Raw genomic sequence first — 23,481 nt, forward strand, 5'->3', positions numbered from 1 at the left:
ATGGCAATGACAAAGAGGAGGTGCTGTACTGGTGTATTTGAATAGTTAATACACCAGTGAATACCCCTCGTGAAAACCAAAACACCTGAGCAAATATGGCTTCTGGTATCAAGTCTACCACAATACAGAGGACCAATCAGCCCCTAAAGCCCCTCTCTCTCACATTATAACAGGGCAGATTGGCTTAATATCCACATATCCCCAGTGACAGACCAAATGAACACAGGATCAAGTAGCAACAATGTTAACATCCACATCGACAACAGAAAAAACATTAGGACATGACAGACATACACGTGACACATAAAAGTGAATATTTCCATTTAAGTACTCACTTAAATGAGATTCCCATATGCCCTTGATATGCCATGACCCTTTGATACAGTACAGTATATTATTAAAATTAGTAATTCAATATCACATTCTAACATTTGATTTTAACACTCCATTCAGTGCAGTATATAGAGAGCATCAAAATGCAATGCAAAACGTAAAAAAAACAATGATTTTAGTTTCCCTCTCTCATGCTGTACAGTTATGTATACACAGCCATTCCCATGAGCTCAGCCTTGAATGAATTAAGCGGTGCTGGAGGGTCGAGGTGGAGGAGCAGTCTTGTGTGGGGAGGCTGATTTAGCTAATGCAAAGCGCGGGAGCTCAGCCAGGCAAAGCCACGATGGGCCTGGTAGTAGAGCCTGTGAGAGAGAGCGGGTACATCTGCAGGTGGCAAGACCCTCCCTCCCTGTTTCTGTCTAAACCCTTCGTCTTCCCCACCCTCCTCTATCTTGCCCCGGGTGCCACTACTGACTGAAGGCGTGCAGTTGAGTACCTTAAGAGTGTTGTGAGAGTTGATACTGCGCCTGCGGCCTTCCTCCAGTTGCATCTCAGAGTACAGGTCTTCCTCGTCCTCCTCCATAATGTCGGACAGGTCGGAACCCCGGCTGCTCTCTGTGTGGTACTCCTCACTCTGGCTGTAGTGGTGATGATGTTGCTGAGGGAGACAGAGAAACTGACGCTTATTAGAGAGCAACAGGTTCTCAACTGTATATTCATATCTTTTTAAATTGGTGACATATTTGGTGCTGGATTATGTGGCAATAGCCGACTTTAAATAAGAGACCAAGGACATTGACTATGTATACAAGGACAGCAATATTCTGATACAAACTCGATTAAGCCAATAGTCTGAATAGGACTCTTGAAGCATTTTCTGATTACCTTAACCTGAGTAAGGTCATACTCAGAATAAGCAATAATTGAATTAAGACGTGGAGTATTCCGACCTCAGACACATTATGTAGACTTGTATCGCTTTAAAACGTCCTATTGGAATTTTCATAGCATTTTTTAACACCAACATTTACACAGCACTTACATACCAACCCTAACCCAACTTAACCATGCACACCCTGGGTGTAAACAAAATAAAAATGAGTTGTAGCTTTTGCAAAATTAGAAAGAAATCACCCAAAATGTTATATCCACGTACATTTATCTATCAGCCTAAGATATGTAAACTGGAATATGAACTGAATATTCTATTAGCAACTCATGTAATCACGATAATCGGAATAATATCTTATTTTGAATAAGGTAAATAGTTAGAAAATATGAGTCCTTGTAAACGTAGTCACTGTCAGCTAAAGTGCGTATGGCAAAATAACATGTACAAAAATGAGCAAAATAAGTAGAATTTCCATTTACAACTGGATTTTTTTACACTTGAACACTTTTTTGACTTCCCTTAAAAGTATTTAACTAAAACTGTAGTACAAAAGATAAAAAAGTCTATACGGATTCTAAAATAAATTAAGAAAGGTATTAATTTCACAGGAGGTGATAGGATAAGATTTGATTTAATTCGGTTTGATTTTGCGAACATGTAGGTAACTGATTCCATGTTCTTCGTAGCTACAAATGATCAACACTCACTGATTGGCTGAGCACAGCTTGTTGTGTTTACTATTAAGTACCTGTCTGCCCAACTCGGAGCCTCTGAGGAATTCATCCACCGAGGCTCCTCTCCTCCGCGCATGAGGAGAGTCGTATCCATCCTCCTCCTCGTCAGAGTTGAGTGGATGCAACGTGTTACCTCGTTCACTAAAGATATTCCTTTTCTCAATCTGACAAAAGAAATGTAAGACTTTTAGATTTAAAAGGGATCCAAATAATTTGATGTAACAATGTTACATTTTAATGTCGCAATGTCATAACAAATCTAGTATCTTAAGAATTTTCAAATGATAAACAATAATACCATAATGAGATCACATAATGAGATAAATACAGTTTTATTCAAAAATCTCCACGCACCCTGTTACCCTCGGCAAACACTCTCTGGGCAGCTTCCCTGGCCATGGCCTTGGCGATGGTGTTGGTGATGGGGACTCCCTGAGGCTGCGGAAGGATCCTCTGAGGAGAGGGCGATCGCCGTGGCTGAAATTGCGGCGGCTCTAGGTTGGGGCCGCGCATGGGGGGCAGCGGAGACGAGGAGCGCTCCCAGGGCTGGGCTGGCCGCGGGCCCACCTCATGCTCTTTGGTTTCTGGCTCTCTGGCACTTACTAACGGCTTGGACTTGGGCATTGGGTGGCACTGGAAATGAGGCTGGGGTTGAGGAGGAGGAGGAGGAGGAGGAGGATGATGGACAGGCTCCGAGTGCGACTGTGTGTGGGGCAGCGTGTGGGGCTGCGGTCGAGACAGAGGCTGCATCTGGGGCTGAGGGTGATTCGGGGGATACGTTGACGGGTAAGGAGGATGGGTTTGTGAGTGCCCTGGATGGGACTGCGGGTGAGGCATAGGGGGAGGGGGTGCCGTGGTTCGGTGGGAGAGGCGTGGAGAGCCCAAGAGATTGTTTGGGATGACGGCCACAGGAGAGTCCTGGGACTCTCCTTGTGTTGATAACGTCCTTACAATGATTTCTCTGGCCTCCAGACCCTGAATCCTGTTTAACTCCACGGTCACATAATCTGCTGTGGGGTACAAGACTTCTGCGATCTGCATTCACAAAGAAACCAGAGTCCAAAGTTACCAACGGGCAATTCAGAAAGTTAGGCTGAAAAAGCACTCACTCTGTACCCACACCATCATAAAGACATAACAACAGGCATGTGTAGCTCTTATATGTTGGCTCAAGAGAAATACCTAATTTTTCCATTATATCATAACACACAGATTATTATATTCGAGGTCCAGCACAATAAACTTGACCATGTTTTAATGATAGCATAGCAACACAACACAACACAACACAACACAACAAAACACAACAGCCCACAGAGGCATTATATCTTTTCTCCACGAGATGGCAATAGAGCACTACAGACAGAATTCGTCACTGAGGAAGGTAAAGGCCACCTTCTGGAAACTCAAAAATATAATTTGTTCTAACATTTGTGACACATGGTACCTTTTCTCCCTTTGTCCACACAACATAGCCAATCACACTGGCTCCGTTGGAGGTTCCTGAAGGCGACAGAGGTGGCGGCTTCCATCTGACCTGCAGGAACCCAGGCGTCTGACCACATTGAACATGCACCTCCTGGGGAGGTAGAGGGGGCCCTGAGGAGCATAACACACTCGCTGGATAAGGAGAGAAAGAACAAAGAGCTCAACAGTGGCTGAAGCATTTCTGCCAATCTGATCACAGATGAATGTGCTGACCTCAGCACTATGGACATCTCACATGTAGTAACCATTTTACAGTGAAGGAGTGAAGCAAGAATATCCTCATTCAAGGAGAACCATATTGTATGTCTCAATCTAAAGGACTGCACATAGCCTATTCCTTGTGTTTTACTCTTAACTGTATTGTAAACATAATGTGAACTAAATTTCCCTTATTCCATGGAAATCAACAGCTGACATTCGCTATGATACAATGAGCCAGTGACAGATGAATGGAGTATTTACGATATTCAAATATTGTTGATGATTTCTCTGTATTCATACTCCTCTCTATGCAGTTCCCTGAGATTCATTCATATGCATATCGACTGAAAGCGTTACATTGGTTGAAAAGGCCACGTTTGCCAACATTCACCCATCAGTGTTTGTACTGCAATATCCTGCTGCCAGATTATCTGACAATATTCTATGGAATGTAAGGAAAACATTGCAATTTCCACAATCTGTCAGCGATGCCTGCATACTAAACAACATACCCCATCTGTGCAATGCTGCTGCTCCCCTGCAGTCACACAGTGAGAGAGAGAGAGCGAGCAGATGCAGTCAGCAGTATCTCCGAGCTGCAGCGTGCAGCTGTGTGTGGGTCAGAGAATCTACATTAATGCAATCTTAATCACATTTCAGCAGACAACTAATGAAGTTGCCTGTTTGAGGGGCACATGCTGAGTGTGAAAGCTTTAATACAGTCCCTCCAGACACTGTCCGCCTTATTGAGTTGCCCACCACCAACACTGAGACTTTCGGATGACTCTGATTAACATGTTCAATAGACAGATCATTTAACGAACTCCCGGCATGTTCGCTTGTCAGCTGCCAACCGAAAACGTCAATTCAAACTTCAGCATCGTTCTCTCTCTGTCCTCGCCTCTCTTTCTCTCTCAGTCCCTCTGTGTCCTTCCTTTATTCCTTCTCTTTAACCTTTAAATACTCATAACTTAATAATATCTGTTTGTATCTAATTTTCTAAAATGCTTTCATCTTATCCCAACACCTCCGTTTATTTACCACGTCAATAAAAAATTGGAATCACATACCACTGAGCACATAGTGATAGAAAAAAGCAATATGACGTGTTTGAACCTTTTTTTAGCTGCAACCATCTGGCTAAATACATTATACCTATACTATGACGCACACACTAAACTGTAGCTGCCTGTTCTCACTTCACACTCTCATTTCCTGTAGCTAGACAGCCAGGCTGTGAGACCCAAGTTAACGCTTGCAACGGCAAAGCATCAGCAAGCCTCGAGGGAGAAGAAATCTATGCTCACTATTTACACTAATTTGGCTTTGAGAGACTCTTGCTCCCAGTGTTACGTGGCTCTATTCAGCAAATAATTCTCCAATGTTTTCTCATTGCACCTTTCTTCAGTGTTTTTCTACCATGCATGTGTGTTATCACAGTAGTTCATATACAGTAAATACATAAATCCTTGAGGGCAATCTAAAGGTGGCTGGGGAAAAATTTAAATGGCAGAGATGTTTTTCAGGTTTATAAATGTAATGTACTTGAAGTGTTTGCCTGAGTAAATAAAAAGATTGCCATGTTGGATGTAAATTATCAGATGGTTTTCATTAATAAAACATCACAGGACTTTGAAACAGAACTAAATTAAACAATCGCAACATCAGATAGGGGACAACAAGAGAACTATGTTAAACCTTTCTAACCTTTGTCATTGGTACTTACCAAAACACACATACATAATTTGCAGACAACATAGGTTCAAGACTTTGATTTAATTTGTGTGCTCACAACAACCCTTTTTCCCAGCTACAGCAGACATGTTACCTGCTCAGATCCAAATAGCATAGAGACAAACTAGCTAGTAAACATGGTGCTATCAGCGGAGAGTAAATACAAATTTAGTGAATGCTTGACATCTGCCAGATGACTCAAAATATTCCCATAAATGAATGCTAATGTCGCTTTGTGTTTGCTGGATGAGTAAATAAGTAACAATTTGCAAACAAGTTCATCTTAAATTTACACTGTCCCCAAGTGGCGATGAAAATCAGGTTATGGAAGTTTAGGTTTGATTTTAACACAACTAAAATCAATAACAGAAGTATAACAAGACTTAAATCATACCATTCATTTTGTGAGTCTGAGGTAGGGTGCTGATTTGAGCTACATGTTCATGGCTACATGCTCACAATGACAATGCTAATGGTGGTAAGCCAGTATAATGTTTACCATGTTTATTATCTTAGTGAATGATGTGATAATTAGCTCATTAGCACTTACAACATACAGCTAATGATAATGGCAATGCTATTAATCCAAACTAAAGTATTGAGCAAATTATAATTCTGACCTAATGATGGCACTAGTTGAAAAATCAGGGGATCACCAAAGTTATTAGAATTCACCCTGGGGGGAAGAGGGGGCAATAATGTCTGCATCAAATTTCATGATAATCAATGCAGCAGCAGTTGAGATAATTCACTTCAAACCACGATATCAACTTAACTGTGGCTCTAGAGGAAGAGTCAGGGGATCATTAGGATTCATGCCTGGGGCATTATGGATATCTGTACCAAATATAATGGCAATATTTCCACCTGAACCAAATGATGGATCATCCCACCAACCAACTGATCAACATTAGAGCCATGCTAGAATGACTACAGTATGAAGTGTGAGTGTGAGTTACGGTTCGGAGGCTGACCTGCAGGCTGAGTGCAGAACTCCACAGAGATTTCCCTCTTCTCCCTTTGATCCATCGGAAGCTGCCAAGGCACCTGATGCGGCTGCGCCGCAACTTTCACCTTGTAAACTGTCATGGACTTCAGGTTGAAGAACTTGTACTTGTAGCCCCCGGCCTTGACCATGTCGTACTCTGCACCGTTGAGGAAGATGGTGTGACTGTAGTTGCTGTTGCTGGGCATCCAGGAGAGCTCAGCAGAGACCTGCGTGATGCTGTCCACCCGCAAGTAGTAAGGTGCCACCACCACATCCTTTCCCACGAGCTGAGTGCACCGGAGCTCATCCGACGGGCCCCGGTCAGTGATGCTCTGCACTGAGATACGGTAAGTGTTGGTAGTTAAATTGAGCTTTTCAATAAGAGACTTTGTCCTGCCCCCGTAGGGGACACTCATGCGCACCTCCTTATCCACCAAGACATTGTAGCCTCTGATGGAACCCCAGCCTGGTGGGACCACAGGGGAGTCCCAACCAATAATTACACTCTTGGCCAGTTGTTTAATCAGGTTGATGCGGCGGGGATAAGGCACAATGTCTTCACCGATCTCGTCAATGCTGACATCCAGCGTTCCTGTCCCATTGCTGGAAGAACCCGTGAGGTCAATGCCCAAGCTGCTTGAACTTAGACAGTCTAGTTTACTGTCAGACAGCAGGCTGCTAATGCTTGTTCCTGTCCCTGTGCCGACCCCCAGTCTCTGAGTTCCCAGGCTACTGTGGTTGAGGTAGCCAGGTTGTTTAGCCACTGTGCCCCTTTGCTGGACAGACGATGTCTCCTCATCTTGGACAAAATCTACAAAGTTAGATGGGACGAGGCCCCGCTGTCCATCCAGCAGCTCTCCTGAGAAACAGGCAAAACAAAGTTGGTATTGTAGTGATACTTAGAACAAAACAACAAACAATAAACAAGTCAGGTCAGACCTTCATAAAAGCCATCGTCATCCATTGTCCCGTAAACGTAGAGGTACTTCCCTGCCACCAGGGGGAGCTCTGCCTCAGGATGCTCATTAGGCCCATCATAAGGATTGTAACTACAGCAAAAAACATAAATGGACAATTAATCTGCCAAAGTCATATATTTATTAAATGTATATTTACAGTTTCTTCACTAAAGGATTTTTTAAATGTCAAACACATACTCTCTTATATGTATGACATGGGAAATGATTTGCAGAGTGCTGCTTTGACGGGTATTAAGTTTGATCCCGTTTTTTAAAAATTTGTTGGGGGGGGGTTACAAATATGACAGAGCTAGAGACAGTGTGGGTTGAAAGCTCTGGCTCGGGCTCACACTCTTGTGCTGTGAGAATTCCAATTATTTTTGTGCTGACAGGTAATTTTCTTTAGAGAGAGAAACACTGAATCATCTTTAAGACCACAGACTCTCTGTGAGAGTAAGAAAAGAATCTCAGCAAAATTTGTCCAGGACACTAAGCAGCCAGTTCAGTCTATTGTAAAGAGGCATGCACAGGATTGTTGCCATCTCTCTTAATGATCACCCTCTACAACCCCGCTTCATAACAACATTAACATATTATTATTTAGTCTACTAGTGAACTGCCTGTTTGGTTGCAGCTTTCTTTGTGAAACTGTTAAAGTGACCTGCAGTGATTGAGGCAAGGCAAGTAAAGACCAGCTGCAGGACAGGTCTGCAGAACCCTGAAGCCACTGCTGCTGCACTGAGAGCTGTGCACCTGTTTATTCAAAGTTTGGTGAAGCAAACGCCCGACAACTTCATTTACGTAGATGAGTCACAGCCGCCGCTGCTGGTTGTCTGTTGGTTCAAACTGTATTAATATTGAACGTATTGTGTGGACAAATCGCACCACATTCAGCACTGCACTTCCTTTGGCCCTAAATAGTACAGATGTCAAGTGCGAAGCCGATAAGATGAACGGATCTGGAGATATACGTTCCAGATACAGACAGACTGACAGATTTCTGGAACCAGTAAATAGATGTTTAGGGATGAAACTACATATACTGTGAACAGTAGATAAATTGGTAATTGTGTGTTGTGTTTACGTACCTGTACCGAGCAATACACAGACGAACCTTCCCAGTGAATCTTGGTTTGGACCTGGTGGTTGAGCTCAGCTCTTTGTCCATCTAGATAAAATAAAAAAGGAACAAATAAACACCAACATCAAATGCTTTTACCTCTCAGATGTTTCAGAACACAGGAGAGGATGAAATAATTTAATGCCAACTTTTTGTAAAAAATGCAAAGATAAATGACTGTAAAGGAAAACACCCCTGTTGAGGATTGCAACTATTTGTGAAAAGAAAATGAATAATAGTTTTAAAAAAATGCTAAGATGTTCACAGCCAAGTGTAAAATGTATTCAGTTCCAATTATTTTTTATTTTACTAAAGCACACATTAAACATGATATTTCATATATTTCATATATTCACCTCCTGTGCACTAAAATATTGTGATCAGCCCCAAGTACTCTGTCGAATGAGTAAAACCAGGAAGCCTCATGTATCCCTGCTGTATAGATTTTCTCTTGTTCAGCCATAACACATTACTCAGATTAAGACCAAGCAGCATATTTCACAAAATTGTTACAAAGTGCCGTCTGTACATACGGATAACAAATTATGACAGAGGAAGCGGATTGATGAGAAGAGGTCAATGCTGTTTAGGAGACTTTGTTTTGTTTGGTTCACATACCTAACAAATGGATTCACTTTGAGGAGAGGGCAGAATAAAACATTGAAATGATAAAATATGAATATCTATTGAAGCCCCATGTTGTAATTTATGATGTTGAGATATAGTTACTATGTGTAGCTTGAAGAAAGTTGCAATGAAATAGGAGCCATATGGCAAACAAACGGACATTATGGGATACCTCAGAGAGGAAGGCCTGTGCCGGGCTGCTGGCTCGACTGCGAGTGAGGAATGTTGGCTTGACAGAGAGGAGCTCGGGCTTGTCTCCACTAATCTGGAGCGGTCGAATGAACTCCGATATCAAAGATCTGCTTGATGGAGCTTCATTGCCTGTGGAACAAACACGTCTCTCATCAGATCCTCACATCACAATATGTTTAAGTTAACTGTTATCAATCATATTACAATAGAGTTAATTAACGGAGCTTCTCTCTATGTCCAATTCAGAGACAGAGACAGATAAAGGACACAGAAATAGAAACCTTGAAATATTCAATAAGTGACACAAATCTCAAATGTAAGAATGTAAGACAATTGTAATGGTACCCTGTAAAATAAGGTATCAGCGTACCTGCCCACGATCACTGAAAAGCTCCACCACTTGAACTGATTAATATTTTCAACCAGGTATCATTCAGGTAGAGATCTCCATGTACTATAATAGTCACTTACCAACAACTTGTAACCAGACATAATTAATAACATTTTGAAGACTTGACTGATAAATACACCTGTAATTAATGAAGCATTTGTGAAATTGGGAACAGGTTCTGCCAGCTGGACCCACTTTTACACTATGATTGATTATTTCATTAGCTGTGTTTACTGCAGATAAAGTCTGAATCCTGAACTCACACTTCTAACTGCAGCTGCAAATTGTTTCACTCTATTTTGAGGGAACTTGTAAGATGTACAGTATGTTCAGTTACTGCCAGCGTCTCTTACATGACAGAGAGGATATGGTACAAGTTATTTAACCAAGCCTAAGAGTTGGGGGCATGAAGCAGAATTAATATGCTGTCCTGTTTTTTGTTGACTTCATTCATAAATTTGATATTAGACGCTCTGAATATACAGAAGTTCCAATATCGTAAATGTAAATTAGTTTCACCCAGACAAAACTGCAGTTTCCTTTTCTAAGAAATCACTTCTTTGCTGCCAGAAAACAGCAGTTGCACTGTACTTCCACTGACAAGTACTGCTTTAGAAGCAGAGAAGAATAAGTGATTTCTGGTGGTGTAGCATTAGCCAGATGTAGCAAATATATGAGCGATTTGGCATTATTTCTCCCTGGAAAGTCCCATAAGTAAAATGGCAGCTTGTACTGAATGCAACACTTCAGTTTGGAGCTATATATAGTAAGTAATTGTTGTGATTTTGTAGATTTGTTTATTTGTGTTCTTTTTCAGTTATGACTGTCAAACTAGATAATAAAGCAAGTCCTGTATCGTTAATTCTATGTATTCATTTGTTTTTCAAAGTTATGTTTTCAAACGTCGTGTTATTGGATCTGTACTTGGTATCGGACAAGACTCAAAGTCCAAGTATCTGAATTGGAAATAGGAAGGGAAAATGGTACCTTCACATCTCTATTTAAAAAGATGATCTGTACACCATGGAATATCTGTGATGTGTCATGATTACTATTTTCTTTGCTAAAAACACTTAAGCTTACCTACTATTATATGACCAGTCATACATACTGGAATAAAAGGATCCCTTACACACCTTTTCCTAGGGGGGCAGCCAGTCCATTGAGGAGCTGAGACAAAGATTTGTTGGGTGACCCAGGAGATTCACATAGAGTTAAAGGTTCCGTGCTGAGGATGTCAAACTTCCCAGCCTGGAGCCGGAACTTCTCCAGCTCTTTTGACAGGAGGTTGAACTGCTCACTCTGACTCCGACATTTCTCCTCCAGCTCGCGGACTTTGGCCTGATGATGGTGAGGAAGGAGAGTCATTGAGGGAGGGGTGAGAGACAGGAAGAGAGAGACAGTAAGAAAAGAAGACAGACATGCAGGCAGATTAGGAGGAGAGGGAGAGACAGGATGGTAGAAAGAGAGAAGCAAAAGAAAATAAGGATAGCACAGGATGCAGGACTGAACATTCTGCACACAGAAACACACATATGTACAGCATGTACTGTATGTATCTCTACTGTAAAAAAAACACAGAACAGAAGGAGGAATGAAATTATAGGACTTAAAACATCTTAATCAGTCATCACAGTGAAAAACCTACTTAACTACTACTGACAGTACAGTTTACAAATCACATGCACAGCTACACTTACTGCTCATAATACTGAAAAATAAAAAAGCCTCGAGCCTTATCATGGAAGTATGCATAAACCAAACTGCAGTTTCTTATAGGATGAGTCTGATGATATTCTAAATTTTTACTTATTGTCAAGTAAATACCTGAAAAGACCAAAATCAACAACGTGAACAAAGTATTGTCTTTGTAGCCAAAGTCTGGTATGGATTTTGCCTCCACTGTCCAAAATCTATTAAGAACACATTAATGAGCCGCACTGTTGCACTGGCTTCCATGTTCATTCAAACACAGGTAACGTAGTTTATCAGATGTCAATTCTAATTACACTCTTACGCTGTTGCAGATATAATCTAGAGCTGAAAATAGTTCCATAATATAATATAAAAGTGTGTAGCTGCTTTATTATTTTTGTATCTTTTACAAATGACATATCAATGACTATGGAATATCTGTTTTTAATTATTTAAATCTCCACAGGTAAATATTTACCTCCGCCGAAGAGGTTATGTTTTCATCCCTGTCTGTTTCTTGGTTTTTTGTTTGTAAGCAAGATTACATAAACAACAGAAATTTGGCAGAAGACTTGGTGTGTGTCAGGGGAAAACCTTTTAAAGGAACTGATGTCTGTGTGTCCAGTTAGGTGCAGCTTGACCGAACTCAAGGGGACTGTTGAGCCTTGGCAGAGGTGTGTGCTCTAATGAGTGCCACCCTAGTGTTGGTTATGGTGTTTTCATTGGATCAGTGAACAATAACAACAATTTTAAATATCATCATCCATACTTTAAGAGCAGGAAACTTCTCTGTACAACATGAACATATTTGTTTGGGCAGAAATAAAGGAAATTCCAGGTGCTACGGTGATTTCAAAAGTTTCTCAACAATGTCATGCATCGGCAACCACTTCTCAATCTGAAACGCTGAAACTACCGTGGAATTTGTTTTCACTGCCCAACACACAGCGAGGCCTGCCGCAACGGCACTGTGTTCACTGTTCTGTTAAAACAGTCCATTTCATGCAGACTGGTTGTTGCTGGATATCACATGCTGTTAGCAAACAGACGACAAAAGGGACTCCAGTTGTGAAATAGAATTAGTAAATGAAGTGGTATTAATTTGAATAGCATCATACAGTTCTCAGGTGTATGCAAAGTAGACAGATTGTAAAACACATGCTGGAGAACATGCATGCAATGCTACAAGGGGAAAGAATCACATTCATTACTGTTTGTGATTCTTTGCTAACAATACACTACTACCTGCATCAATATTGAGATATAATGACCAATGTTTAATTGTAAAACATCTGCAATACACAAATTTGTTTTTACTGCAATTTTACTAATGTAATATACTTTCTGGATTAATTTACTGTAGCTACCTTTTTTATAGTCTTGGTTTGTTTATATCTTATCACCAGCTTCAAAAAATGTCTGGTCTTCTAAATTTGCATGCCTCGGTGTGATGATGGGCTTTGATTTTGTGGAATTGAGGTTGGTCAGAGAAGCCCCAGGCATTTATTTTTTATTGTAGTGGATTCGTATTCTGAAACTTTTTGAATCTTTTCATCAATTGTTAAGCGAGTGTAGCTGAATTTTTCCTTATGATCATCTCAGAGAGATGTCTGGTTAATGCTGTCACTCACATCTGTCTAAAGGCCCTTGTGAGTTTGTATTAAACATGGATTTGTGGTAAAGGCCAAGAAAGATTGTGCTGAAGCAGCTCTGAACTACGGCTGGGCAATGAAACAATATATATAACTATTGCAATATACTTTTCATCAATAGCAATATAAGAAATGTTATAATACTTATGCCTTGTGTACGCACAGTGAGGAGGAATTAATCTACCTCAGATTTGTTAAATGTTTAGTGTTTCTCTTTTTCTGCTCATAGAAAGAGTTTAAAACAGGGTTTCTGCAGGTTTCAACAAGTTACATTTAACCTAAGTAACAATTTAAGTAACTTTTCAAGACCATAATTAATGAAATTTAAGACCAATTTCAAGTGTGACATTGGTCTTGATAGAATATCAGAGTCTCAAAATTATTTTCACTTCCCCCATAGTGGAAGATAAGGTGAAGTAGCAGAATAGAGAATAACCCTCGAAACACCATGTGTAGTCTCCCACAGACGAGCTGAGTGTACCGACATAAATTCTGACCAGGGTTTGTGGACTCAGCTATCAGTTCCATGTTGGTCTTGTTTGTAGTTTGATTACAGCATGTTAATATCTATACTGTTGAAAAGGAACAACACATGGAGACATTGCAAACTATGCATGCCGCCGAAACATTTCTCCTAAAAAACGTGACAGAGGTGGTGTTTAATGAACGTTCACGTGATTTAGACCTAACAAGACCAATTTCAGTACATAATATTTTAAACATATAAGACTTTTTAATTGAATTTTGGACTTTTTATGACCCTGCAGAAACCCTGTAAAAACCCAAAGCTTCACACACGCTTCACGCTTGCTGGGTCAAAGTAATGTGTGGACTTTACACCATACTGACTAAACTAGCAAAAGAAATATCAAGTAAGTAAACAAAAGCAATTCTGAAATACCTGCATGCTGTCCAAGTGGTTCTGTGCATAAGCATAAACACACACCCGTAGAGAGATGTGAGAAAGAAATAAAGCATAATTTCACATGTGATCACTCATACACATCTTCAAAGCACATGACTCTTGAAATAACGGGCTGCGTTGACACTCGCGCATACATATCACCCTATTATACAGCTAATAGAAAGACGAAAAAAAGATAGATACTGTCAGTCTCAGCAATTAGTTTGGATTATGAATTTTTTATGAAAATACGGTTGAATGTGTACTTCACAAGTCAATTTAACAATATTGTAAAAAAAAAAAAAATCGATGTGCTCAACCAAGTATTTATGTATAATATAAAAAAGAGAGGTAAAAAAAAAAGGAACAGAAAGATTCAGGTACGAGGTCAAGACAAAAAAGCAGGACATGTCTCTAGGTCTACACAGGTCTGCCTCAGGGCTGACTAGTCCCTTAAACTCCAGCAGAAACCACATAAAGAGACAGTGAAGCCCTCCCACCCCCGAGAGTCCAGACGCTCACCTCTAACAGATGGACAGCGCCTTCATGTTCCTTTTTAGCCTCAACCTGAGCCTAGGAAACACAGGGTGCAGTGTTTCAGTTCACCTTCATTTATATTACAGTTTAGTTGCAGTTTATAACACCAATGAAAGGCCTGTGCAGACAAAACAGAAACATTCTCATTCATTGGTGCTCAGGGTGAAAATGGTTTAAAAGAAAGCCACCATCTCTGATCATTTAAACATTGAGAGTTTATTTCTTCTTCCCCATTATACACTTTATTTAACCTTTGCTTACAGTGCCTTCGTTTTAGCAGGAATGTTTTTTTTACTCAACCACAACCAGCTAAAGATATAGTAGCTTTTTCTTTCACCATTTTTACCTTTTATAATTTATGCTTTTTTAAGCCGATTTAACAGTGAGTTATGCAACATGAAACAATTGTGTGCATGCAGGAAAGTAGGCATTAATCAGTTTACTACACTTCTGTGTGAATACCATTTGACTGAGGACATCTGAAGTAGGGGCCTGAAACTACAGTCCCAGGGGCCTCATCCAGCCATAAAAGAATTGATGTTATATTTAAATGCTTTTTTTTCTCATCTTGGTTTTTCCAAATATAAAAGTCAAGCCATTTCTTAGTAATGTTCCTCTCTGGGCTATAACTACACCTAAAGAACTGAAAGTGGCTTTTATTTCACATTGAAGGACATAGTAGTCCTAACAGGAACTATGTTTATTAGATTTATGGCCGAGAGTTGAAGAGAGTTATTCCTTCAACATTTAGGAGGTTCTTCTCAGCATCAGTTTTTTTTTCAAGTGAGAGTTCACGTGCCAACAGAGGAAAGAACAACCTCGCTACTGGCCCTGCGGTTATTTGAGTTTAAGACCCCTGATGTCCTGACACGGTAATCCCAGCTATGTCATTCTGCAACTAAACCAGATATATATTTACAGCTACCGTTTACCCAGTTGGCAGTTTATCAGGAACACCTGGCTAAAACTAATGCAGAGTATAATGTTCAGTTTGATGAGGGTATGGTTTACTATAGGACTGCTGTATTGGATGCTTTAGGTTTAGCTTAGGTGTACCTAATAAACTGCCAACTGTTTACTCACTGTAGATACTCATTCAGACTGTGGAGGTGGATATCTCAGTGGTAATGAATGAGGCTCACAAACTAACAAACAAAAATATTTTTGTACAAAAGGTTTCGATTTTAGAGAAACATCAAAATGTATCAGAACATAACATAATACATGACATTTTTCTTATAGGAACCAGAAACATCTGTTCTGGAAAAAAACAAAAAAAGCGTTCCACAAGAATATGGGAGCATCTGTGGACTTTTCATAAATCTACTTTGCAGGCAATTAATTTAGAAGAATGCAGAGAGCAGCCAGTGTCTGAGGGAAGATAAGGCAGTAATGAGCTTCTGTTAATGAGAGAAAAAAAGCTGAGAACTCTGCCTGTGAAAGGCTGACTGGGAAGTTAGAGCCACACTGCAGCAACAGCAACACTGGGGTACACACACAGTGTCTAGAGGAAGAGGCATTGGTGACAATTCCTATCACGTTCACACTATCAGCAATCTCGGCCCTTGCTAGGCTTGCTATGACATTACAGTCAGCTCCAGTGCACAGAGGAGGAAGACCAACCATTGATGGGCCAGCATTTTTCTTTTTGTTCAAGTAAGCCTCCAAAAAGTGTCATATCTACTCTGCGTTTTCAATGTTGGATTTGGTCGCTCGTAACAAACAAGAGGAGTGCTCCTGAATTGTTGAGCACTCAGGGTTTGGAGAGTGATGGACAGCTGAAGGATGGGGTTGAGAGGATTTGTTGGGAGCGCCACTGATGAAAATGTTCAGAGGAGTGAGTGCTATAGCCTGTCGAGTGCACTACTCTATGCTCTGCTCTCCATAATATAGTTTGAGTTGACGTTCACCTTTGTCGGACCACATGTGTTGCACCGGTGCCCGACAAAACGCACTTTGCCCCATGACACAGACACAGGTTGGGCAAACAAGAGAGCCCGACCCTCTGGTGCTGTGCAGTGTGATGTTTCCTTACCTTCTGTAGAAGGTCAATCTCCTGCTGCTTTGCATTGAGTACAGCCAAGGCCTGCTCATGCTCCAATTCTAGCTGCTGCCTCCGCTCTGCAGCCTCTCGCATATGCTGTCCACAGGAGGTGAATGGGTGGAGAGACCAGGGGGAGGATTGTGGGGACGGGGAGCATAGAGAGGGCTGCTGTTAGTGGAGCTAAAATCCAAACGGCACTGAGCCAACACAAAATGCAAAAATCTCCAGTTGTCTACTCCACAGTCAGAGGCAACACAGGTGTCACATGTGCACACACATCACACATACAGAGGCTGAGTAACAGTGAACTGATCTTAAAACCCTTAACAACGAGAGACATAAACTATGCCACAGCAAATGCCATGTGAGAACAGTTTATGTCAAGTGATCCTCGGGAGAGATCAATTTTTGCACAATGGTGCTCATGGATGAGGACTAGAGGTGCCTTGCTGTGTGAACAAAAAACACACTAACATCAATCCACAGTCAGGTTTGCTGCCCCCTTTAGGTAGTAACACAATACCTGTTAGAAGTCTAGTTACGAGGACTCTTTGAAAAGCTGTCCTCAGCGATGTTGCCTTTGTGTGATCAATACAGGGTTTAATGTTACATGAAAAGGGTGAGCAAACTCCATAGCGTGCTCACTTGTCTGTGGTCATCCACAACAACAGAAGAAGCCATACAATACAAGGGACTCTTCATAATACAATATGCCTGTGTCATCCAGTCACATCACTCCCACTATCAGTGAATATTTTGCGACACTGTAAAGGTGAAAGAAGCAAATGACATTTATTCATGCCAGTAAGAAATTAAGGTCTAAGATAGGTAATGTCATCAAACTTGAAGGTGACATTATCATCGTGAAGGGTGACCCACTCTCTCTATCTCCTCTTCCTCCCCCTCCCGTCGTCACAAAGCCAAACTCTTTGTCCTGCCTCATGCAAAAATTACATTCCACAGTGCTCTGGTCATATAGCCAGGTGACCATACGTAATGTCTAGTAAGCAGCCCACGGATAAAAGGAGAGATAAGCACAGCCACTGAGGGTGACAGAAAGCATTCAGAATGGGACTGAACAGGACTGCTCCCTTACAGAAGGACATAGCAGTGATACCTTATAAATCTAGCAGGGGGGAGAGAGGACAGGCAGGAAAGGAAAGGTTGGGGCTGGTAGGACAACATGACAGGGTGCAAAAGGAAAGGAAAGAGGGGCAGACTGCTCCAAGCTTCTACTCTTTCACAGCTCCTGGTCAGAACTCCCAACACGACACTGGAAGGCAACAGACATGTCAGGGACATTAGACAGTATTGCAGAAGATAACCAGAAGGAGGCAGTGTAGCACAGGTAGGAGAAGGGGTACCGGCAAAGGGTTAGGCTGTGTAAAAACACCTGAATTAGGATCCCAGGATAGATGGACTACTACAACTACAAATGAACACAGTACTAACAGACCGTGTCTGTCCTTGGAGCCAGCTTCCTCACCTTGAGCACTTGCTCTAGGTTCTCCAGTTTGCCTTGGAGCTGGTTCCTCTCCCACAGGGCTAAATCTCTCTCCTGCGTCACAGCACCAAGGGTCTCTTTGAGCTGGGCATACTCAGACTTCACCTGTGCAGACACAACAAGCAAGGAGCAGAGTGGCTGAGTTTGAGTGACAGAGAGCAGAGATGCATTACAGTTTGTTTTCAGTAGGTCAAACCAGGTTGTTAAAAGTTTCTATCAGTTGCATTTTTGTATTTGGTTTCCAAACCATCAGGAACTGATTTTTAGACTTTTTGGGTGTAGTGGTTGTTGTTGGATACAATGTTCATCTGATGACATCAATAAGAATGTAGGTGTAGAAAATTAATAAATGTATGGATATTGTGCACATTTACTGCTATTTCTTCATTGATAACAACAAAAATACCAGAGTACCTGTAAGTATGACTCATGGTGTCATCACCATAATCTTTTAAGGCAATATTGTCAATATAAAAGTATTTCAATAGCTTTAAATTAAATGCATAGCTGCAGACACTAATAGGTGTAATCACTAAAGGGTGTTGGTAGGCAGACTTCAAAGTAGCAAAATGACAAATTCGCTAAATAGTGAAGCAAAAATGTTTCCCCTTGATACACAGTAAGGACCTGAATTTGGACAGTGTTCCTGCATCCAAGAAAAAAGAAAAATAGGTTGTAATTTTACAAATCATATAGTCAGCTGTCTATGCCCTGTACATATGGCAGAAATGACAATACAATTGTCTTTTGGCTTCTGTTATATTAAATTAAATAGCTCATATTAATCAGTGACAGTTGCAGGTTATTCCTTTCTAAGGCAGAGAAACACCACAACGTCCTCTAGCCACTGACTACAGAGCCAAAGCAGTGCATCTAAGATACAATGTCAACAACAACTGAAGATATTATTCTGTATAAAAGTAGAGCTGTTACTTTGGATTGAATAACATTTTAGAGCTGTTGCTATTTTTCTGGTATTGAAGTGCTGATTTGACACATGATAGTTTAAAGAAAGATTAGTTTTAATGTCACTCAACCTATTCCAAGCATTCAAAACAGGCAGAAATTGTTAAAGGTCAGATGTTGGAGCTGGCTGGTTTCTGTGATAAAATCCTTTAAATACAATTATAATGAAAGAGTAATTCACAGATTCCAATGGCCGCAGACCAAACCATTAATACATTATTAATGCTATATTTTTAACAAAGAACTACGCTTTTAACTGAGTGAAACAATCACATTGTATTAACACTGTACATCAATTCAACACCAACGAGGTCGATACTGCTGATGAGAACACTATATGATAAATGTTTCTATTTCCATTTCTACATTAACTTTATAGTCTACACCAGTTGTATTGCTCTTAACATTTTTCAGCTCAGCTTTTAAGGCCTCTAACCAGTGAGATGACTGGTTCCTGCAGCTGTAATGTGGTAAAGCCCCTTCCTCGGAGCTGCTATGAATGACTAATGACTCCTCCAGGAGGGCGTTTCCAACACCAACGGAGCAAAACCCAAACGGAAACTTGTTTGTGAATCCACCGTCCAGTCCACCCCCCAGTAAAACCTATCCCCACGGGTAGGACTATATTATAAATATATAACTATATTGGATTCGGCAGAAGCAGGTCGAAGTCTATTATGGGAAGAAGGAGGTGCCATTTGCCGCCCCACCTAGTTCATTCAGATACGATAAGGATCAGAACACGGGAGGTATAAGCGAGGGCTAATATCCGCACTGCCCTGCAGAGTGCTGCTCTCATATCCGACAGTGTGATAGCTGCTCCGAGAGCCACCCCAGTCCTGATAAAACATCAATAACCAGTATTTCACCCGTCTTCAACCCCGTAAGCGACCACCTGCCAATCAGCTCCTTCAGGAAATTGCCTTCCTGTCCACAGAGAGGCCCTGTGCTCTGTGTTTGTTGATCTACTTTGACTTTGTTATCAGCTCTGCAGACCTTTGAGGTCTTGAGCCTTGAAGGAAAGTGAGGAGGTTTTAATTGAATTGCTTATTGCTTGCATTGATATGCAGGTAAGTGGAAAAACAGATCCATTTTATCCAGTATTGTTATAGTATGAAAGAGTCATCTGATAGAGTGTTACTGTAGGACCAGAGAGGCCGTGGTCTATGAAGACACAACATTGAGACTCCACAACCACATTAGGAGCTCTGTGAGGCTGTAGTCTGATGCTTTGTGCAAAAGGCTAATTATTTATAAGCTTAAAATGCCAATGCTAACAACACAAGGTATGAAGTGCTAATTAGCACCAAAAAAGGCAAGTGGGAATCTCATTAACTCTGCCTTGGAGGTATGTTTTCACCCCTGTCCATTTGTTGGTTGGTTGGTTGATTGCTTTGTTTGGCTACAGGATTATGCAAAAACTAGACAATGGTTTCCTCACAACTTGATGAAAGGGTGGGATATGGGCCAAGACAGAGCCGATCACATTTTGGAACAGATCTGGACAAAGGTGGAGTTGTAGGAATTTCTTTTTCAGGGGACTGTTGGGCCTTCTGCTCTCCTGAGTGCCACTCTATAGGTGCCAGGTCATTTACCAAAGTACTGAAGAAACCAACATTTTCTTATTATGGAATATTAGAGTTTTATCCAACAAGTACAAGTCACAGAGCTGGTGACAATGAGTGTCTGTACAAAATTCAATGGAAATAATAACTTGGATATTTCAGTGTACACCTTACAACATGAAATTTTATATTTTCTGGTGTGACAGCATACTCTTCTGTAGCATTGCGATGTTTACATTATATAGCAAAAAAAAAAAAGCGAAGCCATTTTGCCTCTTACCTTCTCATACCCAGATGCCTTGGGGCTGTTGTTGAACAACTGGAGGTTCAAGTGCTTGTTCTCCTGAAGGAAATCTTGAAGCTCATTCTCCTGAGATGAAAAAAGAAAACAGAGTTTAGCGCCCAAGATGTCGCCATGATTAGACAAGAGCACAGCAATCAAACCCAGCATTTAGTTAGCGATAGCTCATGCATTATTTATCAGAGGAGGCTGCTCAAGGTTTTCTGGTATGTTCTAGAAAGCGTGACTAAAAGAAGCTTCCATCATACAGCAGAACAATATGTTATTATAATATAAGCTTTTATCTCAATGTCTTTAACATACTGTAACAGATGTAATGAAGTATTGTCCTGTGAGTGGATGTTAACCAAACATGTATTCTGATACCTTCTTAACCAAACACACACATAAAGAGCCTCTTCTCTCCACTCTTTTCAACCAAGTGTGTACAGATGGAAGTAAAAAAATCCTTTCATTGCAGAGGAGGAAAATTTAATTACATTCAATCAACAGTCATGAGGCGTGCCATGGATGCAATTTGCAGTGTCAACTGGAGAGCTCTCTGAGACATGCAATTCACAGCAGCTACAGCAGCATGTAGGCCAAGTGTTGTGCTTGTCAGGAGCTAAGAAACCCACCGGCTCATGCATGATACATTTACAGTAAATACAGTGCTTCTTAATGGCTAGTAATGGCGTGCCTGCTCCTGCTCCCTTATGTTTTACTTATGAAGGATGGATTCAGAGGGCAAATGAAGACAGGAGTAAACAGAAAAAGTAGCATGCAAGGGTAGACATGTTAACAGGCTAGATATGTTAAGCAATTTCCTTTGCTGCAGAGACGCTCAAAACACATTACAAATCAGTTCCTTGGCAAATGCACGAAATGAAATAGGTGCTGGTCATGACTGCTGAATTCACGTAGCTGCTTCAGTTTAGGGGCCTGTGCTTTCTGTCTCACTGTTACACTGACATGGCTTCCCAGGAATAGAGACATTGTTTGAGTGATCAGGAACATCTCTGCTTTTACTCCTATGAAAGGTCAAAATGTAAATAAGTAAATGATAACTACATAATACTTATTTAACCATTTATACATTAACAATTCACATTTAATTTTAATAAAATATTTGTATAAATATAGCAGAAGTTATAGCAGAGAAGAGATGGGCAAAAAGCGGGTATGACGCAATTAAAGGACCCTTGAATAAAATTGTGGAATTCTCTGGGTTTGAACTTTGGTGGAAATATTTTGGGTACACAAGTCAACAAAATATATAACATACAGTTGGTTTTAGACATTATATTTAATAATTGTTATATATTTTATCTTAAAAACATTACAATTTAAATTGAACTTGAATTTAAATCACGTCATCATGTCTTTTAATAAATATAAAATATACATTTATTTAAATTGGATGTATCATGTATCACATGAAATATGGATGTATCATGTATCACATGAAATATGGATGTATCATGTATCACATGATACATCCATATTTGCTCAAATATTCTCCTGCTACTACTACTACTACTTTGCCCTTACCCTACTGCTACTACTCACTCCATCTAATAACAATGATGATAATAAATTCTGACATGGACATGAACTGTACCAACGAAATGCACATGCATTTCGTTGGTACAGTTGGTAACAATGCACATGCATTTGCAATGCACCATTGTGCATTGCACGATAGTAAACAACAGCCTGGAGACAGCAGCAAAGTCACAACTGAGATCTGCTGTTTTTTACATTAATCTAATTTCCCTCACATTAAAAAAAAAAATTATCGGCATTTCAACCTGTATCAATTGTGTCCAGTCAATTTTAATGCTTCCCGTACAAGCACTAGATTGCACTGGCATTCCTATTCATATCCATTGATCCTGCAGTTAAGAGTTGGTGTGGGCTGCCTGAGCCTCCAGGTGTTCGGTCTGAAGGACAAACGGTTACTGAAAAAAATAAAAAAACAGAGCTCACATTTAACAGTATGAACACTGATGAGAGAAACGGTCGGAACATTTTTCAAGATTGTATTTGTTTTAAGCATTTTAACATGAATGCCTTCCTCATTTAAAATCCTTTATGGAATTTGGATGTGGCGGTGATGCAAATCAAATTGTCTTGAACACAGAATCAGCTGTTTCTTTGTCCTTCGTTGTCGACGTGTTAACGCTTTAAAAAGATCAATTATACGCCATAATCCTTTGGCAAGACACATGTGTATGGAGAGCCCAGTGATAGAGGGAGAACTCCAGGCAGAACGCACTATGACCTACATTGAGCTGCCTCCAACATTATTCAGCTGAGATTTTCTGCTGACGTGAGATCTGCTCTTTGAGATTCGCTTCGAGTACCGAGACCAATGTGCACTTGAAATGGACACAACATAAATTAATTGATTTGTGATACTTTATAGAATATAATATATAATAATATATTATAGATAATAAAAAATGCATACAACCTATTACAAAGTTATTTCATTTATTGTAATATAATATTTTAATATTTTTCATTTTACAAAAATACTATGTATTGAGTAAAGTGACAAGTTAAAATCACATGATTGTGTCATGATAAACAGGGACGTGTTAATTCATTCTTGACAAACCAGGATAGTTTTCAGTCTTTTTGGGAGGACTACAGAGGCAGACGTGTGTTTT

At 40.4% G+C, this 23,481-nt stretch overlaps 1 protein-coding gene across 8 annotated transcripts in view; it reads right to left on the minus strand.

Annotated features, from left to right (window-relative positions):
* rimbp2 (RIMS binding protein 2) overlaps positions 1-23,481 on the minus strand; it is a 90,813-nt gene that overhangs the window by 13,852 nt on the left and 53,480 nt on the right. For 5 of the 8 annotated variants that reach the window (XM_034595244.1, XM_034595251.1, XM_034595247.1 and 2 more), the window contains 14 exons: positions 20,807-20,896; positions 17,978-18,100; positions 16,483-16,587; positions 14,433-14,483; positions 13,908-13,928; positions 10,796-11,000; positions 9,249-9,397; positions 8,418-8,497; positions 7,310-7,419; positions 6,357-7,229; positions 3,407-3,579; positions 2,314-2,994; positions 1,974-2,123; positions 830-991 (listed from right to left, as the gene is read on the minus strand). In XM_034595244.1, coding sequence (XP_034451135.1) covers positions 830-991; positions 1,974-2,123; positions 2,314-2,994; positions 3,407-3,579; positions 6,357-7,229; positions 7,310-7,419; positions 8,418-8,497; positions 9,249-9,397; positions 10,796-11,000; positions 13,908-13,928; positions 14,433-14,483; positions 16,483-16,587; positions 17,978-18,100; positions 20,807-20,896 — 2,973 coding nt within the window. Of the gene's footprint in view, positions 1-829; positions 992-1,973; positions 2,124-2,313; positions 2,995-3,406; positions 3,580-6,356; positions 7,230-7,309; positions 7,420-8,417; positions 8,498-9,248; positions 9,398-10,795; positions 11,001-13,907; positions 13,929-14,432; positions 14,484-16,482; positions 16,588-17,608; positions 17,748-17,977; positions 18,101-20,806; positions 20,897-23,481 lie in introns of those variants that run through there. The other 3 variants (XM_034595245.1, XM_034595252.1, XM_034595246.1) reach the window with 3 other exon arrangements.

The sequence above is a fragment of the Hippoglossus hippoglossus genome, chromosome 9, assembly GCF_009819705.1.
Source record: "Hippoglossus hippoglossus isolate fHipHip1 chromosome 9, fHipHip1.pri, whole genome shotgun sequence".
Classification (NCBI taxonomy): domain Eukaryota; kingdom Metazoa; phylum Chordata; class Actinopteri; order Pleuronectiformes; family Pleuronectidae; genus Hippoglossus; species Hippoglossus hippoglossus.